This window comes from Exophiala oligosperma (assembly GCF_000835515.1).
Source record: "Exophiala oligosperma strain CBS 72588 unplaced genomic scaffold supercont1.3, whole genome shotgun sequence".
Classification (NCBI taxonomy): domain Eukaryota; kingdom Fungi; phylum Ascomycota; class Eurotiomycetes; order Chaetothyriales; family Herpotrichiellaceae; genus Exophiala; species Exophiala oligosperma.
The window spans coordinates 465,896-486,219 of NW_015622820.1; the positions used below are offsets into that span (position 1 = coordinate 465,896).

General features: G+C 51.9%; 9 protein-coding genes across 9 annotated transcripts; 5 read left to right on the forward strand and 4 right to left on the reverse strand.

Moving 5' to 3' along the window:
* Positions 1-107: 107 nt before the first annotated feature.
* PV06_03007 (uncharacterized protein) lies at positions 108-3,098 on the reverse strand (the record flags this gene model as incomplete). The annotated part of the gene is made up of 3 exons (XM_016403758.1): positions 108-2,354; positions 2,463-2,574; positions 2,620-3,098. 3 exons carry the CDS (start codon positions 3,096-3,098, stop codon positions 108-110), a joined length of 2,838 nt encoding a protein of 945 aa, XP_016264763.1.
* Positions 3,099-3,697: 599 nt separating this feature from the next.
* Positions 3,698-6,068, reverse strand: PV06_03008 (uncharacterized protein). Its single transcript, XM_016403759.1, has 2 exons — positions 5,698-6,068; positions 3,698-5,433 (listed from the first exon to the last, which is right to left on the reverse strand). The coding sequence occupies exons 1-2, from the start codon at positions 5,847-5,849 to the stop codon at positions 3,936-3,938; spliced, it is 1,650 nt and encodes a 549-aa protein (XP_016264764.1). The 5' UTR covers positions 5,850-6,068; the 3' UTR covers positions 3,698-3,935.
* Positions 6,069-6,664: 596 nt separating this feature from the next.
* PV06_03009 (uncharacterized protein) lies at positions 6,665-8,224 on the forward strand (the record flags this gene model as incomplete). The annotated part of the gene is made up of 1 exon (XM_016403760.1): positions 6,665-8,224. The coding sequence occupies one exon, from the start codon at positions 6,665-6,667 to the stop codon at positions 8,114-8,116; it is 1,452 nt and encodes a 483-aa protein (XP_016264765.1). The 3' UTR covers positions 8,117-8,224.
* A 138-nt stretch (positions 8,225-8,362) lies between these two features.
* On the forward strand, positions 8,363-9,491 carry PV06_03010 (uncharacterized protein). Its single transcript, XM_016403761.1, has 3 exons — positions 8,363-8,683; positions 8,766-8,953; positions 9,152-9,491. The coding sequence occupies exons 1-3, from the start codon at positions 8,515-8,517 to the stop codon at positions 9,296-9,298; spliced, it is 504 nt and encodes a 167-aa protein (XP_016264766.1). The 5' UTR covers positions 8,363-8,514; the 3' UTR covers positions 9,299-9,491.
* Positions 9,262-10,771, reverse strand: PV06_03011 (uncharacterized protein). The gene is made up of 2 exons (XM_016403762.1): positions 9,918-10,771; positions 9,262-9,846 (listed from the first exon to the last, which is right to left on the reverse strand). The coding sequence occupies exons 1-2, from the start codon at positions 10,645-10,647 to the stop codon at positions 9,482-9,484; spliced, it is 1,095 nt and encodes a 364-aa protein (XP_016264767.1). The 5' UTR covers positions 10,648-10,771; the 3' UTR covers positions 9,262-9,481.
* A 238-nt stretch (positions 10,772-11,009) lies between these two features.
* PV06_03012 (uncharacterized protein) lies at positions 11,010-12,860 on the forward strand. Its single transcript, XM_016403763.1, has 2 exons — positions 11,010-11,215; positions 11,414-12,860. Exons 1-2 carry the CDS (start codon positions 11,069-11,071, stop codon positions 12,530-12,532), a joined length of 1,266 nt encoding a protein of 421 aa, XP_016264768.1. The 5' UTR covers positions 11,010-11,068; the 3' UTR covers positions 12,533-12,860.
* A 336-nt stretch (positions 12,861-13,196) lies between these two features.
* On the forward strand, positions 13,197-15,154 carry PV06_03013 (uncharacterized protein). Its single transcript, XM_016403764.1, has 3 exons — positions 13,197-14,110; positions 14,158-14,815; positions 14,883-15,154. Exons 1-3 carry the CDS (start codon positions 13,237-13,239, stop codon positions 14,914-14,916), a joined length of 1,566 nt encoding a protein of 521 aa, XP_016264769.1. The 5' UTR covers positions 13,197-13,236; the 3' UTR covers positions 14,917-15,154.
* A 315-nt stretch (positions 15,155-15,469) lies between these two features.
* Positions 15,470-17,039, forward strand: PV06_03014 (uncharacterized protein). The gene has a single exon (XM_016403765.1). The coding sequence runs from the start codon at positions 15,811-15,813 to the stop codon at positions 16,648-16,650; it is 840 nt and encodes a 279-aa protein (XP_016264770.1). The 5' UTR covers positions 15,470-15,810; the 3' UTR covers positions 16,651-17,039.
* PV06_03015 (uncharacterized protein) lies at positions 16,974-18,001 on the reverse strand. Its single transcript, XM_016403766.1, has 3 exons — positions 17,668-18,001; positions 17,297-17,608; positions 16,974-17,233 (listed from the first exon to the last, which is right to left on the reverse strand). The coding sequence occupies exons 1-3, from the start codon at positions 17,848-17,850 to the stop codon at positions 17,198-17,200; spliced, it is 531 nt and encodes a 176-aa protein (XP_016264771.1). The 5' UTR covers positions 17,851-18,001; the 3' UTR covers positions 16,974-17,197.
* Positions 18,002-20,324: the final 2,323 nt, after the last annotated feature.

The window sequence follows — 20,324 nt, forward strand, 5'->3', positions numbered from 1 at the left end:
CGAAAATACCGAATCTTGAATTATACCATTCTCGTTTATTGCATGCTTCAAATACAACTTGTGTTCTCGATCTTCGATAATGCCCCTGCATCCACAAACCTCAAACTTTACCATTGACGTCTACTGATTCTTTTGCATTCTGCCCATTTGGAAGTTTCATTGCCTTGCCTGCTGCTGCTGCTGCCGCCACCACCAGCAGCAGACCCAACAGCAGTTCCTGAAAAGAACAGAAGCACCTGCGTCACGGTCGTCAAGTCAACCCCGACATTGAGAGGATTCCCACTCTTGTCTTGCCTGGGGACACGCAGCGACCAGGTGCAAAAGGGACTCAATGCGATTGTCTTTGTTTCGGCGCCAGTCCCGACACTGTCCGCCAGGGTCCCTCCGGCCTCGTACTGCTCCCGTCCATCCGAGCCAAGTTTGTACTGGTATACACTCTGGACGGCGTTGTGAGTGAACCGGTGTTTCTTGCCGTCCCTGGCCACGATCGTGCTGTCACCGTGACAGGTGAGGGTGATGTAGATGTCTTCTTGCCCACCACCACTCCCACTCGCCGCCGCCGCCGCCGCCGACGACGACGACGACGACTTCAACCCGACCAGAGACGCGCGGAACGTCAGAGCCCTCACTTCTGACCACCCTGCAAAGGCGTGGATGTCGAGTGGCACTTGGAAATCCAAGACTCCGGTGGTGGAGAATGTACCCTGCCAGTTGGGGGCCGCCAACGCCGTCACATCGAGCTTGGTGTCCGAGTACGGGGTTTCGTGTCCTGCGGAATTCTCAAAGTCGATGGCCGCGGCGAGGATGTCGGACTGGAGGACTTGGAACTCTGCCAAAGTGTTTCCACTCTGCAAGATCTTGTCGAAATCCTGCAGCGTGCGGTATTTGAATGCATTGATCTCGTAGAAGAGATAGTTTAGCATATTGTCCTTGAAGTTCTGGTAGAGGCTCAGCATGAAATTTCGATACGGCGCCGTCGTCGGATCCGCGAGGGATGCCTTGTCCGACTGCAGTTGGTCCAATTGTGCCTTGGTCTGGAGGATCTTGCCTTCGAACGACAGGATGAGCTCGTCCATCTTGGAGCACTCGACGATTTTGGCATTGCGCGTCGTGCACAGGTTGGCGTAGTGGTGGACCGCGATCTTGTAGTCGGCGGCCTCTGGCATGCTGGCGAACTCCTCAAGTTTGATGTCAAAGTCCTCGACGCTGGTGACGAGCTTGGCACCGTCGTCGTCGACGTGAGCCTGAACCTTCTTGAACAGGTCGGCACTGTCTGTAAAGTCACTGCTTATCTTGTCGATGGTCTGGCAGAGTTTGAGGTAATCTGTCGGCAGTTCACCGGCGATGGAGATGACCTTGCTCGCCAACGCGGACGCAGACAGTTTTTCAAGTGAATCCATGACGGACGCCACATTCTCCGGGCAGGCGACTATGGTGGCTACCAAGCCTAGGATGTCTTTAAAGGCCAGACACTTGGCCTTCCGATTGACCGCATCCTTGAACTTTTCTTCCGCGTCCATCATAACCTGCTTCGCTTGAGCAATCTGGTTCCCAAGATCCAAACACTCGTCCCAAAGAGCCTTTCTTTGCTTGATGGTCGTGTCCCTGTTCTGTGTGTACGCATTGATCACATCTTGTGCCTGCTTGAAGGCGGCGTCGAAATCTTTGTATGTTTTGGTTTGGTCGGCCAGAAAGGTTGTGAAGTTCTGGAAGACGTCTTCGATGTGGCTCCCGAGAATCAGCATGTTTGTTACTGAAGAGCAATATAGATTGAACGAGGCCAAGGGGACGAAATTGACGGCGTTGCCGAAATAGTCCAAGCCTCTCGAGAGTCTCCCGAGAAGCACGCGGCTTTCATCGTGCAGGCCTTGCCACTTGTCCGTTGTGCTGGGGGCTTTGGTAATACCGTATATCCAAGTGAGCATCTCTTTCGTCCTGGAATAATCACCGTCCAGGTATTTGACCTTGACCACCTGCAGAAGCAGCTGAAGGTAGCCGAAAAGGTGGTCGTCTGGCTGGAAGTACTTTGTGAGGTCGTTAATAGTGTCGAACCACAATTCTCCTCTTGAACCGAGAGAACCTGTTCGTTGTCGACCATCTTTTCCTGGCGGACCTTGCGGCCCATTATCGTAACGCCCGTCATCGATGTACTCACCTCCCGCCATTGGATAATGATGCCATTTGTACCTCCTTCCGCCGATGCCGCCAGGACCTCCAGGCCCTTTGAGACCGCCCTTTCCCGGATCACCAGGCATACCGCCTCTATGTCCCACATTTATAAGTACGCCAGAAACCCTCACATCAATGAGAGTGTTGCAGTGGAACATGCCCCCCGATCCACCTCGGCCGGGGATCTATAAACTCGTCAGCATAATACCGATGGGTTTCACAACCGACCGGGCAATGGTGCTCAACACCACGATCCGGCTGATCTTTGCTTTCGAGGTCTTGGAATCACCTACGCCTGAGTCGCCCCCTTTGCCGCCTTCGCAACCAACGCCTCCGATCGTTCCTTCAGAATACCTTTTCTTGTGATTACTAGAGAGGTCGTCGTCTCGGCCGGAAGGGCCTATACTAGAGGTCCGTAAGTCTCGTCCACCAATATAGTTGCACACTTACAGTCCCACCGCAGCATCGCCCCCATCCTGTCCTGCACGCCCTTTGCCGCCACTAACATTGAACGACATTGCTTTGGGGATTTCACCTACGACAATGGTGATATCGCCAGCATCTCCGCCAAAATCTTCTGGCTTTGCCGGGTCGCCATCTTGCCCGTTGGGATTGTTCCCATTCACTTTCGGGTCGTCGTTTGTTTTGTCCTTTCCTGCTGGAGCACCTAGGATACAGTCGACCCCTTTGGTGGAAATGCTTCCAGATCCTGGCGAGGATTGGAACAGCTGGCGGGCGTAGATGGTTAGGCTATGACCAGGAAACCATAGATCACCTCTTGATGTATCAAAGGTGAGAGAATCGGCATATATGACATGGTCCTGTTTTGGGTCAATCAAGTCAGGAGTGAAGACGAGATCGCTAGCGACAATGGTGCAAGTGGTGCCATCCGAACTGCGCTGATAAGTGAAGTCTTTAGTGATACTCATATTTGAGAGGCCTCAAGAAAAGTAGTTGGGGAGGAGGATCCCAGGATGGTGATGGTGGCCATCATAGCTGGACAGCGCTGGTGATATAGACACATGGAATCTTCATCCATAGCAAAGGCCTTTTTCATGAATACTTCTGCGATGTTGCAATTGCTGTGACCCAATATACAGTTAGAACATGTAGAAAAGGCTGGCTGAATGGAGGCCATGGTCAACGAATCAGCTCCGCACAGTCATCCAGACGACAGATTCAGCTTTTCGCGAAGTTGGTAACTGTTCGGGCCCTCGTCAATTAGGGCTGCGGCTAGTCGCATATTCTTTCAGCTGGAGCGTACGAGAAGATGTGGCGCTTTCGACGGTGCTCGCGGGGATTGGGAAATCATGTTGTCGTTTGGCTATTTCTAATTAGGAAGGAGTTCTTCCTTGGCAACTACAGTGGGCCTTCTTCTTGTAGTTGTCGCAGTCGAGAATGACGGCGAAGAAGTGAGAATGTCTCAAAGGGTGGTTTGAGTGACCTTGAACTTGCCCAGCCAGGTATTCCAAGTACTTGGAGTCATTCGTGGCATCTCTTCCAGGTACGAATACATTTATTCAAAGAGGTAGATCTGCAAACGTCTGAAACAATCAAATACCATACTATTCAATGGACTTCATATCGTACAGAAACCTGAATGATACGAGAAGTTCAAAGGGCAACTCAGGTCCCTCACGACTGGTATCGCTAATTACCCACCAACGCCTTGCTAATGTTACAGTTTGCCATGCTATTCAATAGTTCAGATAAATCCAAAGGGCCACTTTCCAGGGGCGGAGGTGTTTCATAATCCCATCATAAAATCATAAAGTCATTGCTCGTTTCGGGCTGGCAGCGATAAGTGCTCGCTCGGTGTTGGTCTGAGCATCACCCGCGCTGTGGCTGAATGTCGCCGAGCGTTGTATCAAGTCAGCATCAGGTTGTGCCTTTGTCTGCTGTTCCAGTCTTGCCAACATTTCACTCCACAGTATCTCGTCCTCTTCGTCATGCATGTGTTTGGCCATGCTGACTTGCCGTTCGCAGATCTCAATCAAGACCGCATTGGACAGCTGTGGATCATTGCGGACGTATCTGAATGCTGTGTTATAGCTGCGTCGGGCGTCCGCATAACGTCCCTTGATAAATTGTTGTCGGCCCAGACGGCGATACCCAAGGCCAACCCGCCATGAGTCGATCTTTCCATGGGCCTCTTTAAGCTCCCGGAGCCTCTCCTCAACCCTCTTGCAGATTTCATCGACATCACTCTGAGTTCCATGTGCCACAAGCCTATATGCTTCCAAGAGGAGGAAATAGATCGAGTAGTAATTGTTGGGTCCACAGATTTGGTCAACCTCTTCAATAGGTGGAAGCCACTCTGACAAGTCCGTATCTGCATCATACCACAGCATATCCAACGCTCTGTTCAGACGAACCTCGTACAGCAATTGGTTTTGCTTGTCAACTCGAGACTCCAGACCATTGTACATGCATTTAGCCGCACGACTATACAAGTCTCTCAGCTGGTCGACTTCCAGCCCGCCAAACGCCACAAACAGCGCTCGTCGGCAGTCATTTTCGTCGAGAAAATTAGTGGCCCAACTCCTGATGCTTTTCAAAAGTATGGCGGCGAGCGGCTTATGCCCGCTTTGTGCCACTCGGCCAACCTCGAAGAGGAGACGCATTGGGATATCGTGGTACCAGGATGTGAAGAGGTTAGCGCTTTGAAAGCCGGCAAATGCTTGATCCCAATGGCCAAAGGCCAGCTGCTGCTTTCCACTCTCGAAAAGGGTGATTCCAGAGGTAAGGTATGATGAGAGTAACCGTGATGCTCGACGTCCACTTTGATGTTGAGCAGAGACTTGCTTGTCCCATACCCCCCGAGAGCATGCCTCGTGTGTCCAGGCTCGAAGGTTGAACAAAAATTGTTCCGTCATACCTGCTGGAAGACGAATGCTTTCGATGGTGATGGGTGATGATAAGATGCTCGAATCTGCTGGACTCCACGGGACCAAGCTATCTGATGCTTCCGTCGGGCTCCATGAAACCATGCTGTCCGATGCCTCCACCGGTGACAATGTCAGTACGGGCGGACTTGATGCATCGGACACCTCAGACGACCCTCTATCCCTTGCACGAGCCTTCTGACGAGCTCGTCGCCGCCTTACAGAGCGTGCGGCTCGCCTCAAAGTCTCGTTCGGATCCACGGTTGTACGTATTGCTTTGCTGACCGGAAGCTCGCCGTTGACGATCTGTTGGGCTTCGTCTCCCTTAAGATATTTACGCAAGCCCCATTCCTTGATCTTGTTCTTGAAGATTTTTATGCTGAGGGATCGTTAGCATGATCACGGTCATGAAGAAATGAAGGTCACAAAAAACAAAGGCATTGTCCCGCGGGTGCAGCTTTCTCGTCAGTTTAAAGGCGAGAGCACCACGACCAAGTCCTCCAAGGTAATGTGAAAGTGCTCCATGTTCTCATCAACACAAATGTCTATGACTGACAGACTGGTCGTGGTCTAGGCGGCACACGATGCTCACCCAAGAGCAGCAGCCCCGCGAAAAGATGCCATAGTTCTCAGAGCGTCTTACCTTGCGTAAACATTGTACTGGTCTTCCATTATAGACCTCACTTTGGGCAAAGCAAAGTCTTGATCCATGTATAGTTGGGTAAATACCGGCCGGTATCTCTCCCAGTCCTCCCTCGTCTTGAGGTGAAGTTTTGGAGAGGCTTTTTGTTCCATGGTGGTGGTTCTTTCCAATGGATCGTCAAAGGTAGAGAAGATTGGGGCTTGTAGAGGACAGAGGGCCTATTAAAGCAAAATTATCGAGGTCGGCTGTAACTCCCGAAGACTTTCGCGGGTTACAGATACCCCAGAATGTGATACGGATCAAGAGAACATCACAAGATGGGCGGTGATGTTTTGTACCAAAGGTCCGCGACGTCCCGTGGCTGGTCGGCGGATGCCACTTCACAAAAGAGGAAGAGGATAATATGACTGCTTAGAAAGTGGGCTGAGGTGAGAAGGAATCCACGAGGGCGACCCAAAGTTCCCTCTTCCGACTCGTTGGCTGCGAATGGTGTGGACAAGGCGTTGACGTGGTGGCTGTGAAGTTGCATGTGCATTAGTGCGCGTGGGCCTGTTGGGATATTGTCCCTCAGCCCTCAAATCATCTCGTCGGCTCCCACGCTCCTCGGGCGCCTGCATGAGCCTGGCGGCGCTAGCAAGGGGGGCAGTGGACGAAAGTGCATAGAGTGACCAAAGTTCCAACACAGATGCTCCTTCTTACACACAGTCCAGAAATCATAGAACGAGGCACGATTTGTTTGATTTGAGATGTGGTTGGTATTGTCATTGCCACTGCATATGATTGGACCTAGCAGTGTTGTATGGACTACGTTTGGTGTTACAGCAAAAGACTGGGTTGATCGGGCGTTTGTGTTTCAGATAGACCTCACCGCCGTCGAAGTCTCTCACACTGTTCGTTTCCAGGCGCAAGATATCAAAAGGTCATCCCCCCATATGGTCGCCAGTCTGGACTATCTCGGTGTACGATAATGAAGAACGACCCGGACGATGAGGATGAGGCGGTAGTCTGCACCCTTGCAATCCGCTTTGGATGTCAGTTGGAAGATGTCAAGCATGCATACACCACCGCGTCGAGGAATGTCTGCACAGTCCTACGGCGGCAGTACTTCAATACCGTTCACGCCACACCAGAACGGCCTCTATGCCGATTACTCTCAGAAGACGCACTTATTAAAACCCTTGGCTCGTTACCATTAGAAGTTGGGTTAATGACTCTCGCTCGGATATATGACGAGTGCCATGTGGCTTTGTGCAAGACGTTTGCAGCAGCCCGAAGAGCAAGGCCACATCATGAACACTTCAGACGCAATCCTTGTGTAGATCTCCAGCCGCTGCATGATCGTCTCCGTCAGCACAGCGACTCTGTGCACAATCAAGTGATCCTCGAAACCACCTCAAGTGAGGAAATTCCCATGAGAGCGGTATGGAGACCCATGCTCCCCATGTGTTTTGACAAATTACCTAGACTTCGGTCTCTTTCCAGTTCATTGCCCGGAGAGAACTCCCCCGGTCACGAATACGCTGGTGTTGGAGGTGGAGGCGGCTCCGATATCATCAGTGCAAGCTTGCTCGGCCATCTGTTGAAACGACATCATAAACGGATGGAGTTGCTGATATCGACTCGTACTTGGGCGACAGGGTCACAAGGGAAAAAAGGGTCCAAGCTAGGAATCAAGCGAGAAGTGTATCAGCATGACGGACCGGCAGCTGGAGCAGATGGACGACCTGTGCCTGGGACATTCCGTGTCAAAAGTGACACCTACGCAGAAGGACGCGATCTCGAGGCCATTCCACTGCAATATCACGAAAAGATTTTCATGGTACTTGATCAAGGAGAGTCAACACCTGACATTGCCGAGAAGGAGAGAGCAGAGTTGAAGGAACAATTTGCAGCCGTCCTCCGCCAGGCTTCTCGCCCAATTGAAACCGTCCTCGTTGTCGATACGGGCGGTGATGTGTTCGGCGCTGATGAAGCTGGAGAGACAACGCCAGACCAGGACTTTAGGGTCCAAAAAGCCATGGCAGCTCAATCTTCAAAATACAATCTCGTCACCGCCGTGGTAGCACCCGGGGTCGATGCTCCGGAGGATGCGCCTATGAAAGCGTTGAGCGCGGGCGGCAAGGTCTACAAACCAACAACAGAAGAGCAGGCCATGCTTCTCGACCTCTTGGTCAACAAGTACAAAATGGACGGGTCTGATCCGAGTAGATTTGGCAAAACTATATTGGCTCTACAAGCCCGACTGAGGGGCGTTATTGGCTGGACCTCCCTTGACCTTCCAGCGTACGTCGTTGATACCTGGGACAATCCCTGGAATAGCTTTGTCTACATCAGGGAGTGCATGAGCGACATTATATTAATGCCGACCATCAAGCTGCTTCCTCTGATTGAGCCTAAGAAAACGGGCTCGGCTGGTTGAAGCCATGGTGGAAAATTTGACTTGATACTATTGGTGACTCCGATGATAGACCGAATATGTCAGCTCACTGCTGCTCGCAGGGCGCATATAACAACAATGTCAAACATTGGGGGGCCTAGACCCAGAACTCGAGATGAGAGCATACATCTGCTCTAGTACAATACACTCGGCTGCATGTGTACTGCATACTGTACTCCGTAGAGCTACAGTATCGAGACTGGACTTTGTCTCTCTCTTCTTGGCGACGATCTGGGGCTTGCAGTGGAAAATGCCTGTTCCTAGAAATAAATTCCAGATACTTCGTACCCACCCACAATACGGAGTACACTTTAAGTGCACGTTTAAGTAACAATATCATCGGCCAGACACGGGAGCTTCTCTCGTCTTCTTCTTTTCTCATGTCGCTATTCCTTCAACGTTCTGTTCGATCTAAAAGGAACCTCCTTTCACCACTTATCAAACCTTTGTTCTCGGTCGTCGTCCGTTCCCCTCCACGAACTTTTCACACTTACCCCGCCAAGATGGACTCACAATTGACCCCGGTCTTTACGCCAGACGCATGTCCTCGTAAGAAAGCATCCGCGACTCCGCTGGATAGAATTCCCTTCTCTGGAGCTTAAAGAAACTGACTTGACGCGTCTGTTGATAGCTGCTGGACCCTACAGCCAGGCCATCAAAGCCGCCGGGCTGGTCTTCGCGGCCGGTCAGATCCCCGCCGACAATACTGGGAAGCTTGTGTCTGGCTCCATCGCCGAGAAGACCGAACAATGCTGCAAGAACCTCAAAGCCATCCTGGAAGCTGCAGGAAGTGGTATTCCCAAAGTCGTCAAAGTCGGAGTGAGTAGCCTAGGGCATAGACGCCGAACAGGACTGCCCGTTCCCCCCCCTTCCCTTCCCCCTACCCCCTCTACTTATCTTGGGCATGCCCTTAGTAAGGAGGGATGAATGATATATGCTTCTCCTTTGTTCTCGGCCAGAGATGCTATTTTATAGGGTCGATCTGATGTGCTGACCTTGTCTTGTCTGTCGGTTTAGATCTTCCTGTCTGATATGAAGCACTTTGCCGAAATGAACGGAGAATACGAAAAGTGGTTTTCTCACAAACCTGCCAGAACTTGCGTTGCGGCTCGAGAGCTTCCCAAGGGCGTGGATGTCGAAATCGAAGCCATTGCCGTTCAGTAGAGGGGGCTGCTGTTGTTTCCATTTCGTGAAATTGAATGCAGGTCTAAAAGCCTTCCGCAATGGAGCCACATTATGCAGGCCCCAAGCTTGGTACCCAGGTCTACGAGACAGTATATATCTTTGTTGGGCAAAAGGTTCTGGCCAAGAGAGATATCCTTGGTCGGCATATCAATCATAGCCTTCTTACAGCTTACTCCTCCCTTCTTCGCCTTCATGTTCCCCCAACTCGATCACTACCTTGCCCCAGGTATCGCGTGCTCCAAGGTCTAACAACGCTTGAGGCACCTTCTCTAAGCCCTTGTACTGTTTGTCGGTATAAGTGATACCCCGGATCTTACCAGACTTCATCATGTCGAAGATACCTTGCCATACGACTGGCTCCGTCTCCGGCTCTTTCTTGGAGTACATTCCCCAATGCAGGCCAACGATGCTGATGTTCTTGAGAAGAACCCTATTCAGGGCGACTTTCTCTATATTGCCTCCCGCAAAGCCAATTACCAGTAACCGACCGTTCCACGCTATACACTTCATCGACGCGTCGATCATACCTTTGCAGGGGGGAGTTAGTTGCTTTGCTGGCATCATTATGCACTCGCAAAAGGGGAGAAGAGCGACTCACCAACAGGATCGTACACCACATCCACACCAGCCTGGCCATTCCCTGTTCTGTGTTTCGTGCAAAGCTCTATCACCTTTTGTGGCCAACCCTTATCCCGGTAATCGACCACGTAGTCTGCGCCGTAGTCCAAACAGACCTGCCTCTTGCGCTCCGTGCCCGCCGTCGCGATGACCGTGGCTCCTAGAGCCTTTGCGATTTGCACGGCCGACAATCCTACACCGCCGGCCCCGGCGTGGACCAACACCCACTCGCCAGGCTGTGTCTTTGCTCTTGTCACCAAAGCGCCGTAGGCGGTCGGGGTGGTCACGTAGACACCGCAGGCGTCCGCGAAACTCCACCCTTCGGGGATGGGGAAGATAGATGACTCGGGCGCCAGGATGTGTGACGCATAGGCACCGTGGAAGCCACCAAACACTCTATCTCCGACCTTGAATCGATGGTTCATCCTGGTGTTGACAGTGCCGTCGACACTGCTCACGACCGTGCCCGAGGTCTCTTTGGCCGACGTAGGAGTCGCAAGCACAACTCCGGCAAATTCCATACCAGAGATCCATGGTAGAGGCGGTTGATGCTGGTACTTGCCTTGGATCTGGAGTAAGTCGAAGAAGTTTGCACCGCAGGCGTGGATTTTGATCAGGTATTTCGAGGGATCGGGGGAGGGAGTAGGCAGTGTGGTGACGGATAGTTCTTGAGGCCCGGAGACATATTTGGTGACTTGTACGGCTTTCATGATTGGGGCGTATATCTACGGGTATAGATGGGAGATTGACGGAGACGAAGCAGCCGATACCAGAAATATATATATGTCATCAAGCTCTCGACATATACGAACACTGTCACTTATTACATTACCGACGGAATTGACAATGTGGTTCTTTGGCGAGTCCGCAGGTTGAATCGAGCGTTATACCTCGGCTACACTCCAGTTAAAGCGCCGGCAATAATGTCCATTCGAGGCTTAGAGCCGAGCCTGGTAACGATCCTCTTGGGGTCCGATGGTCGGCGATCTGAAGGCTCGATCTTGGCTTGCTGCTCAGTCATTTTCTGCTGCGCCTAGTGAGCCGATTCCCCTGCTGCCTTGATATCAGTGCAGTTCGTCCACGTTCCTACAACGTGTGCCTATCACGCATCCTTCATCGTAACTCCTTCCAATGAGTCCGGCTCAACCACCAGAAGATCTACTGAAGCGTCTTGTCGAGGATTTAGTTTTCCTGTTTGAAGAACTTTTACCCGTTGTACAAACCCAAATCGACAACGAAAAGGCTTTGGGAGAGCGCGTCCAATTTGCCGCAAATGAGGTGAGTGATCAGACTGGACTCCCTGCACGTCTCTTTAGTTATTAGGATGAGATATCTTTTGATTAGCTCTAGATCAAGAGCTACCATTGCGTAGCGATGAGCGACATTTGCATGTATTACCTGAATTTTGTGTATACATTCTATTTCTCTCTCTCAGACCAAACAGGAAATCTTGTACTGACAACCATCTATCTATAGTACGAGCGTCTCTTAGCTGCGGGAAGCAGTTCCTCTATTCCATCTGTCTCTCCGAGTGACGTTGCGAAACGTCTTCGTCAACCTTTGACAGCCTCCCGACTTCCCCAAGCCTGGAAAATTCAGAAAACTCAAGAAGCGATCCAGTATTACAGGATGTTGCACACAAAGGAACCTCCACGGAGTGGTGCACTGAAATGCCCAATCGCACATCATGCCACTGATCCTGAGGATCTCGAGCGAGATTTTACAACTCCTGGTGTACAGGGCAATCTGGGATGTCCCTTTGCTAAAATGTCGAACGGCATCTCCCACCCCTTGAACCTCGAGGAAGATCCCATTGCGGCGGAATTCCACCAAGACGAAAACTCTACTCGGTCACCTAACGACCAGCGACCAGGTCAGTGCCCTATACGCTTTCTTGACCAACATTCCCCGGAAGAGGTTGCCAAGTATTTCGAAAACCACAAGCATGAAATACCCCGCAGTCATGAAATTTGCGTCAGAAGATACCAGGCGAATGAGACGAGTGCTCGCCAACTTGATGCCAAGTATGGTAGCCTGGTCAACATGATACAAGGCCTTGGAGTTAAGCATAAGGCCTATCTTCCAGAGCGAGACCGTATTGAAGAGCGAGACAAAGCGTCTAGCAACAACGTCGAGAAATGGGCCGAAACGGTGAGCAATGATGCTGCACCGGTCACTATGGACACATCGGCAGCTGATGAAGAGCGCCGCGTATCACATTTTGAGCGCCCGCTGCGCGAAGTCCGCGTTGGAGAGTCTCCAAGCCGACCTTGGGGAATTTCCGTGCCAGCTAACAAAGAGGTTCCCCCGAGTGCTCTGCAATCAGAAGACGGTGTTGCGCATTTGAAGATCGACCCAGAAGATTCTCGGGCTTCACCCCCAACAAAGCCTTCCAGGTGCCCGGTAGACCACGGTCAGGCTCAGCAGGCTGAGAGGCCAGCTCCCAAAAGCGAACCTGATCTCGTCAAAGACCCAGATTCACGAACACAGATCATCTTCAATGGACCTGTTTTTTTCGGATACTCGGCTGATCAGGTGGCTGCGTTACTACAGCAGACCAATCTGGGTGGTGCTCGCCCAGCTGAGGGCCAATGATTTTGGCTTTCCATGTATAAACCTGTTGATTTTAGAGCGTTATGAGCGACATGATGATTTCCACGACGACACGATGACTTGAGATGACGACCATCTTATAATAGCTTGTGCTAAGCAGCAATGTACGATTACTTTGATACTATACTGTTCAAGCCAAATTTAGATATGTATTTGAATGTAGGCACGCAAGGAGTCAACCTGTCCATAGTGGCAGAATGGCCAGAATCGAGGTTGAACTATGAAGGTCCATGAATTTGTTCTAGCAACGGGTGTGAAAAATCCACCAGCTCTAGCAAGCAAGCTCGCATAACGCGAGACTTGCAAGCCGCGACTTCGATGTGAATCGAAGAGCTTGTGGGAGAAGCCAAGCAGCTGGAAAGTGAATGTTGCATCCTCATAGAAGATAGTATTGTGGGAGACATGTACAAGTTTTCATTTCAGATTCCAAATGCAAGCATGATAGCAGATACGAGATTGGTTCCCTATTGAAAGGTGATAATGATACTACAAGAGTGTGCGCTGGGGGATGTCGAAATTTTGTAAGTGTGTTTTTGTACGCAGACTCGATCCCTCACCGTAGACTGTCTCTTCGGTCGAGCATTAATATTCCGATGGCATTTCTGTGGTCTGATTCTGACTTCTTTTGCACTTGACCCGCGAGCATTGCAGGTTGTAGCTCAACAAAGTGTTGAACTCACCAGGTCATGGAAAGCCTTTTTACTTGCCTGAGATGTGCGCGAGCACTCTCGAGTGCCAGTAGATGTCGGCCGACTTCCAGAGTGGCTCAGCAACTTTCCGGACGCCGCAGCTTTACCTCGAGCGCCTCGTTCTACCATTCACCTCTGAAAGTTGGTAACGACGCGAACTCAGTTTCCTCTCGAAGCCATCGACAAACGTCCAGATCAGTGTCGTCCGCTGCGGTGCCTGCCCAGGAGGAAGATAATTTCGAACGCCACAACATCCCCCCGACTGATTATGGAGAGTGGCGAGCCCATGGTAGAGTCGTGCTCAAGCCAGATCAATTATTTCATCCCTTCACCAAGTCACCTATACCGGAGATCCGACAGAGAGCTCGATATATGAAGCAACATGCCTTGTGCCCTCACCCCGCCCACCAGCAAACTCGAGTACCTATTTCCCCCCACGATCCTGAAGCGAGAAAAGTCGAAGGCGTCAGTTCACAGCCCCCAGCTCACGTCGAGTTTGAGTGTCCGGATTGTGGCATCCCTGTGTACTGCTGTGAAGAGCACTGGGCAGATGACTTTGAAGCTCATCTCGAGATATGCGACACTTTGAAACAAATCAACGAGGATGACCATGATTTGCGATCTGGAAGATGGTTCCCAGAGTTCGAGTACCCGGGGCCGCAGATAGATGAAATATTGGTCAACATGACGAGCTGGGACACGTATCTCTACACCCGACAATACGAAGCGATCAATGAAGACAGGAGTATGCGGCAGGTTACTAGGTTGTTGACATATCCCCTGTCGCTGGGAAGCGTTCTGCATGAACTCAGCCCATATAATATCCGCTCCGGGGGACGGCTCACCACGGAAGGGTTGAAGAGTTTGACCGGTAAGTCATCATGCTCTTTTGTATTGAATTGTTTCTGATCGGTGCAGCTTTGCGGTATACACTCCACCCTCCCAAGACAGGACAGGGAACGAGTATCAAAGGCTTGAGACTGTCGGCTCCTCCTGTGCGGATCTTCATCCTGGGCGCTCGAGCAGAGTCGTCGTTGCCACGTGAAGTTTGGACCCAGCTGTCATACCTGTTCCCTCAATCACTCATCCACCTGGTTTTCATCGGACCTGAGTCCATGGCAAATCGAGACGCGGAGTTTCCACTTCCAGAGAGAACGGCGGTGAACCCCTTCGGAGCTATAGTGGAAGACCGTGTATCACCTAAGATGAAAATTACGACGTACGTCGAGTATTTCCACACACTGCACGAAGCAAACCTCTTCTACCCGTACGACCCTTACTTCGACTGCTTCATGCTGTACCATCCTGGACTTGGCCACCCAGCTTCTGCCCACGAGTGGGAGAAGACATTGCCTCAACTACTCGAGACGAAGTGTCCCATCATATGCACAGGCTACACTGAATGGGATATGACACGAGATTGGCAGTGGGTCATGGAAAAGTGCGCAGGGGAAGTCGACTTGCTCATGGAGCCTGGAGAGAATCGCTTCCGATCCCTACGATGGGATCTGAACGATCTCGATCCACAGGATATCAGCTGTGGAAATTGGGGCATTTGGGCATTCCGAGGCAAGAGGTACGTATTGGCACATCTGGCCGGTGGCCTCTACCACAGAATTATGATTGCTAACAGAAGTCGACAGATATGAAGCCACTACACGAAACTCGTCGGAATAGAGCCCGGAATGTGTACATATAGGGATACCAGCTATCAACAAGTGAATGTATGATAAAATGCTTAGACGGACTAGGCACGATTATAAGCTCACTAGACACTCGTATTTAATCTACTTCGTCCCTCATTGTTCTCGGTTGTAGGCTGCACTGCCACACTTTGAGGGGACTACAACTGCGTATTGTACGAATACGAAGCAAGCGACTACTGCACACTCATCCTCGTACTCGCATAATCCGTTGAAATTCCTATCTGGGCATGCGTAGTAATCGTCATGGATGAGCAGCCATCATGGCAAATTCGGCATCGACGGAAACAGCGGGCTGGCGAAGGACATGACTTGTCCGGGTAGTAGACAATCGCTCGAGCATCTTCAGGGCTGATTTCTTGGTATTTGGTATCATTTTTGCCCTGTGATGTCAAGCCATCGAGCCGCAATAAGAGACTGACCAATGATGTCTATTTCTTTTGGTGGCTGAGTTTTGCAATTCCGTCTGCCCTGCGCCGTTTTCCTTTGGTGCTTTAGTGCATGGCAAGGCATTTCAAGAAATGTATGACACTAGCACTTTTACTCCATGCGTGTTTCCCAACCCATCGCCAGCGGTAGTTTGAGATCCGGGGTGTTTGTGACTACCTAGTACTCCGTAATCATCACCTCCCGTCTTCACGTCTGATCATCATTATATCTTTGTTACCTGGAAATGGAGTTGGTGGGACCCTTTTGGACTGTTGCCACTGATATAATCACACTACCTACTCGTACAGTCTGCTTGCATTCCTGATATCTGATCTCTCTTCTCAAAAGTCCACACAGACTGCCTTTTGTTTCACTAGCAGATCCTTACACCTCCCCTCCCCCCTTCTGGACGACCATACAATAGAAAGAAAACAAAAACATGAAGTATCTACACTTGACAGCCCTCCTATACCTGTTTACCTTTGTCGCATCGGCGCCGCAACCCTCTTCAGAATTCGGCGGCGACATCTCGGTGCGCAATGCTGATTCGTCATCACCCCTCGAATCCTTCAACGCATTAGAAAAGCGCAAAGGCGGCGGCGGCGGTAAAGGAGGTGGAGGAGGAAGCACTGGCGGCCGCACCGGTTCAGGCTCTTCCGGGGGAGGGTCAGGCGGTGGTCGCCCGGCGTCGTCGTACTCGTTCTCCCCGTCGAGCAACGTCGGAGGCAGGACACGCGACGGATCCGGCACGGCCAAGACCTACGGGAACAGGTACGCAGGAGGCGCCGTCGTGCCCTACACCGCGGGAGGACGGTCACCCACGAGAGGCATCGCCCCGTACGCGCTCCCCCTCGGCGCCCTCGCCCTGTTCCCCGCGGGCCTCTGGCTGTACGGGTCCGTGTGGGCGTACCCTTACGGCATCCCCTACCACTACTACCACGACGGGCGCAACACCACGAGCAACGTCACCTGCGTGTGCCAGCGGTACCAGGTCTGCGGGTGCGACCCGACCGACAACAGCACCTTCCTGGACCAGGTCGTCACCAACGGCACCGGGTCGGCCCCCGTCAACACGAGCCTCGTGCGCACCGTGGACTACGGCAACGGCACCGCGGCGACCTACATCAACGGGTCCCTCGCCAACGGGACCACGTCGGACGGTGGTTCGGACCCGAGCAATGCCGACGAAATCAGCGCCGCCGTGAAAGTCATGATGGACTTTGGAGGTTATTGGATCATGGTCGCGACGGTGGTGACGGGGATCTGGATGACGGCATAATGATAACGAGTTCGAAATGGCAAAGGACAATGATCGTAACAAGTTATGAACCTGGGTTTTTTTAAAGAACGGGAGGAACTGGGTGAATGTTCGTACATCGTTTCGTCATTCTAGGAAGCATCGATAAAGGGCTTATATTTTTGGCTATGGTTCAAGCAATGCTCAATTTATCACATGAAGAGCGAGCGGAGGTCACAGTACACTTCGGGTTCGTCTCGAGCGCATCGGGCAGGAAAACGATGGCAGGCATAGGAAGTACGTTTGTATAGCATATGGGATCGAGCAAGCGTACCTCATGTTTAGTAGAACAGTCGTTACTTCTTCTGTACACAAACCACCATTCATGATAACGGAGATAGTTGCGTTACGATGTTCAGCGAATATTCACGCAACATGGATGAAATACAAAGCATGTTACCACTCCAGGATGATATGCCTCTTCCGAAACATGCAGATAGGAAATAGAGTCAAAGAGTCATCAAAGGAATGATGGTCAACGCCAACGTTCAATACTGTTTTTGGATATGTACATGGACAATTGCAGCGTTTACACACGCTTTACTGGGTCTCCCGCCTTGTGAGCCTGTGAAATGGTCAGCTTTTCTCGCTTTCTCGTATTTGTCACGATGCAGGGTTGACTTCTTACCCTAACAGCTCCCGCGCCTCCTAATTCTTGGTCCAGTCCTCCTGGATATTCCGTGGGCGCGCTGGGTTTCCCGGGGTAGTTGACGGTGACCAAATAGGTGATTCCGAGGATACACGAAATGAAACCTCCCCATAGCAATAAACCTTGACCGGTAGTCATGTGTGTGTAGTCCTCGAGCGCAAAGATACCCAACACTTCGTTGTCTTCGTGCACCGGTTCGCCAAAATTCCTCCGTTCTTGCTTGTCATCCCAATCGGCATAAGGGTCTCGGTGTTGTCTCTTGACTCTGGGAGGGTTTATGTAGCCATTGTTCTATGGAGGCCGGTCAGCAACGTCTTTCTCTTGAAACCCCTCCGAAAACGCAAATTTACCATCTCTGGGTCATCAATCTCGCCAATAGCCTTGTCGGAGGGAAAATCCCCAATGACATTACGTGGTAGGGCTGCCCTCTGGGCCGTTGCGACAGAGAATGGAGCTTTGGAAAGGCGTGGTTGAGGTCGGACAAGGCATCGGGTCGACCTTGCGGCGAGGGTCAAGGCTCGTGGAGAGAACATGTTTGAGAGCGTAATGGGGGCAGAGGTGCTCCGAGGAGCCGAGCGACAACTGTAGCAGTCAACACTAGATCATCCAAACCGTGTTGAGTTGGAAGGCGACGGCGAGGTGGTCGTTGGTGGTGGTTTGTGGCAGACGGGAAGTCAGTGATTGATTGGCAGGGCAAGCAATGGTCGAACTGCTCCGAGCTCTCGTGCCGCTTTTAAGACCCTCTGCTGGCGAGCGACGCACCCCCCTTCTCACTTTTCCTCTCACCCTCCCACTCACGCCAAAGTTCTTCACACTGCTCCCTGCAGAATGCGCCGAAAATCTGTCCGCTTAGCAATTGGCTCTAGACGAGCAGGGCATTATCTCTCGACGTGTGCGTTACTCTCTCCATTCATCTGGTTTGAGTGAGATGCCGGCCTCTCCGACACAAGACATGGGTGGGCAGATTGCGAGCAGGTCTCGGTCTTAACCTATCTAGCTATATACCCAGTAGGTGGGTGGGATGACGAGATTGCTATCTACCCCAACACATTTACAGTCAGTGCTTCTTATACGAGACATCTATACCACGTTTTGCACGCTTGGCCGAGGGAATTTAGACGGATACAGGTACAGTTCCGTATCTACCAGAGCTCTTCATAGTGCCTGAGTCTTCGGCACGACCACAGTTGTTCAATGCCAGGCTCAGTGCCCACCACCACCGCTCAGCACAGTCCCAGAATTGTCTGCACACGAAAACGCGCCACCTGGATCACAAGTCAGCAACATATTTTGTTTCGCACGGCACACGAGAGCGAGGCTCACCAATCGTCCCATTACTGTAGGCATCCATAATACTCTGGATACTCGCGTAAGTCCCACCCACACAGATGAATGCCCCGAGCAACCCCAACAACACATGTGCTCCATACACACCCTTCTGCCACATCTTCCCGCCCAGGTAATGCGGATGATCATACATCCATATCCACGCCGGAACCACCAGCGCTAATGGGGCGAAACATAAACTCCCCGTGATGGCAACAAGATAATTGAAAATCGGAATTGCCTGAGCGAGTATGAAGCCCAGAGATGCGAGCCCGAATGTACAGCCCAGCCAGGTGGCCCAATGCACCGCCGAGTTGGACTGCAGGTGCCGGGAGTTGCGGAGGATGCGCACGAAGAGGTACTTTGCCGCGACGTGCGTATAAAAGGCTCCGGAGACGACAAGGCCGATGAGGCCGATTCCGTAGCAGACCTTCTTGACGGTCGGGCCAGCCGACCCGAGAGCGGGCGCGGTGATCCAGATGCCGCACCATGCGTAGATGACGGACGCGAAGGTAATGTAAGAGGCCGTGACGAAGGCCATGCAGGCGTAGAGCGCCTTTTTGAAGTCCTGGGGGCGGCGCATTTCGGCGATGACGGGAACGAATGCGGACGTGCCAGCGGAGGAGACAAAGATGGTGGTGGTGGCAACCATGGCGCCGTGGAAGCTTGAAGAGAAAAAGGCGTGGTAGCCTAGGTCGTAATTCCCGAGAGGGGCGGCGGCTGGGCGGTCGACCTGGGTGACGGCGACGACGAGGATAAAGACGGCGGTGTAGATGCTGAGGAAGCCGGCCCAGCCGACCCATCCGAGGTTGGCAAAGGTGCGGACGGATGCCGAGAGGGCGACGATGATGAGAGAGACGAAGGAGAACCAGACTGTGCATGCCCCATGCTCGGACAGGGCGTTGAACGCGACGCTGGTGCCGCTGATCCCTGCACCGGCACAGAGAACCCATGCGACGCTACAAGAAGGCTATTGTCAGCAAAGAATTCGGGCCGTCCAGTGGTTTCGGCTTTGGGATCACGAAGACTCACTGCACACCTGTTAGCACAATGTCCAATCGGTTCCTGCACTGGACAAACATACCATATAAAGGGCACCAATGGCTTCCTTGGCGATTGGTCCGCCCATGACCCCGACCATGTCAGCAACCGAGTGGCATGAAGGGTGCTTGTTGCGAAAGTCTCCCTGAATCGTGCCGACATAGCAATTCAACATGCCAAAACCAAGCAGAACAAGGGCACCAGCAGCCGCGCCGATCTCGTACATGGCAGCCGGGATGGAAAGAACACCGGTGGCAAAGAGGATCTTGAGGAAGATGATGGCAGCGCGAGGCCAAGTGACGGTCCGAAAATCGACTCCATCCTCGGTGATGCGAAAAACCTCTTGGTCGCCTTTGAGTTCTTCAGTCAACTCACTGGTGCGACTAGGGACGGTATCAATCACGTCGGGATCAATTTTGCTGGTCATCTTGACTGGATTGGGAGAATGTCAGGCTGGCAGGAAGGGTGGGGGGGAATGATGCGTAGTATATAAGTATGCAGGACTCTGGATTGCCTCCCTATCTCGGTAGCCTTCTATCTTGACGGGCAAAGATAAGCCGTCAATTGATCCATCCGGACCCCAGAAGGTTTCGAGACCTTCGTATACTTATTACCCCGCAATAGCAGCTCTGGTTTCCCG

Coding starts and splice junctions, on each gene's coding strand:
- PV06_03008 (XM_016403759.1), bottom strand. CDS start 5,849: ATGGAACAAAAAGCCTCTCCAAAACTTCACCTCAAGACGAGGGAGGAC. Junction 5,434..5,697: donor CAGTACAATGTTTACGCAAG/GTAAGACGCTCT, acceptor ACGATCCCTCAG/CATAAAAATCTTCAAGAACA.
- PV06_03010 (XM_016403761.1), top strand. CDS start 8,515: ATGTCGCTATTCCTTCAACGTTCTGTTCGATCTAAAAGGAACCTCCTT. Junction 8,684..8,765: donor TACGCCAGACGCATGTCCTC/GTAAGAAAGCAT, acceptor GTCTGTTGATAG/CTGCTGGACCCTACAGCCAG. Junction 8,954..9,151: donor CCAAAGTCGTCAAAGTCGGA/GTGAGTAGCCTA, acceptor CTGTCGGTTTAG/ATCTTCCTGTCTGATATGAA.
- PV06_03011 (XM_016403762.1), bottom strand. CDS start 10,647: ATGAAAGCCGTACAAGTCACCAAATATGTCTCCGGGCCTCAAGAACTA. Junction 9,847..9,917: donor TGTGGTGTACGATCCTGTTG/GTGAGTCGCTCT, acceptor CCCCCTGCAAAG/GTATGATCGACGCGTCGATG.
- PV06_03012 (XM_016403763.1), top strand. CDS start 11,069: ATGAGTCCGGCTCAACCACCAGAAGATCTACTGAAGCGTCTTGTCGAG. Junction 11,216..11,413: donor TCCAATTTGCCGCAAATGAG/GTGAGTGATCAG, acceptor ATCTATCTATAG/TACGAGCGTCTCTTAGCTGC.
- PV06_03013 (XM_016403764.1), top strand. CDS start 13,237: ATGGAAAGCCTTTTTACTTGCCTGAGATGTGCGCGAGCACTCTCGAGT. Junction 14,111..14,157: donor AGGGTTGAAGAGTTTGACCG/GTAAGTCATCAT, acceptor TGATCGGTGCAG/CTTTGCGGTATACACTCCAC. Junction 14,816..14,882: donor TGGGCATTCCGAGGCAAGAG/GTACGTATTGGC, acceptor AGAAGTCGACAG/ATATGAAGCCACTACACGAA.
- PV06_03014 (XM_016403765.1), top strand. CDS start 15,811: ATGAAGTATCTACACTTGACAGCCCTCCTATACCTGTTTACCTTTGTC.
- PV06_03015 (XM_016403766.1), bottom strand. CDS start 17,850: ATGTTCTCTCCACGAGCCTTGACCCTCGCCGCAAGGTCGACCCGATGC. Junction 17,609..17,667: donor AGATTGATGACCCAGAGATG/GTAAATTTGCGT, acceptor CGGCCTCCATAG/AACAATGGCTACATAAACCC. Junction 17,234..17,296: donor GAGGCGCGGGAGCTGTTAGG/GTAAGAAGTCAA, acceptor ACCATTTCACAG/GCTCACAAGGCGGGAGACCC.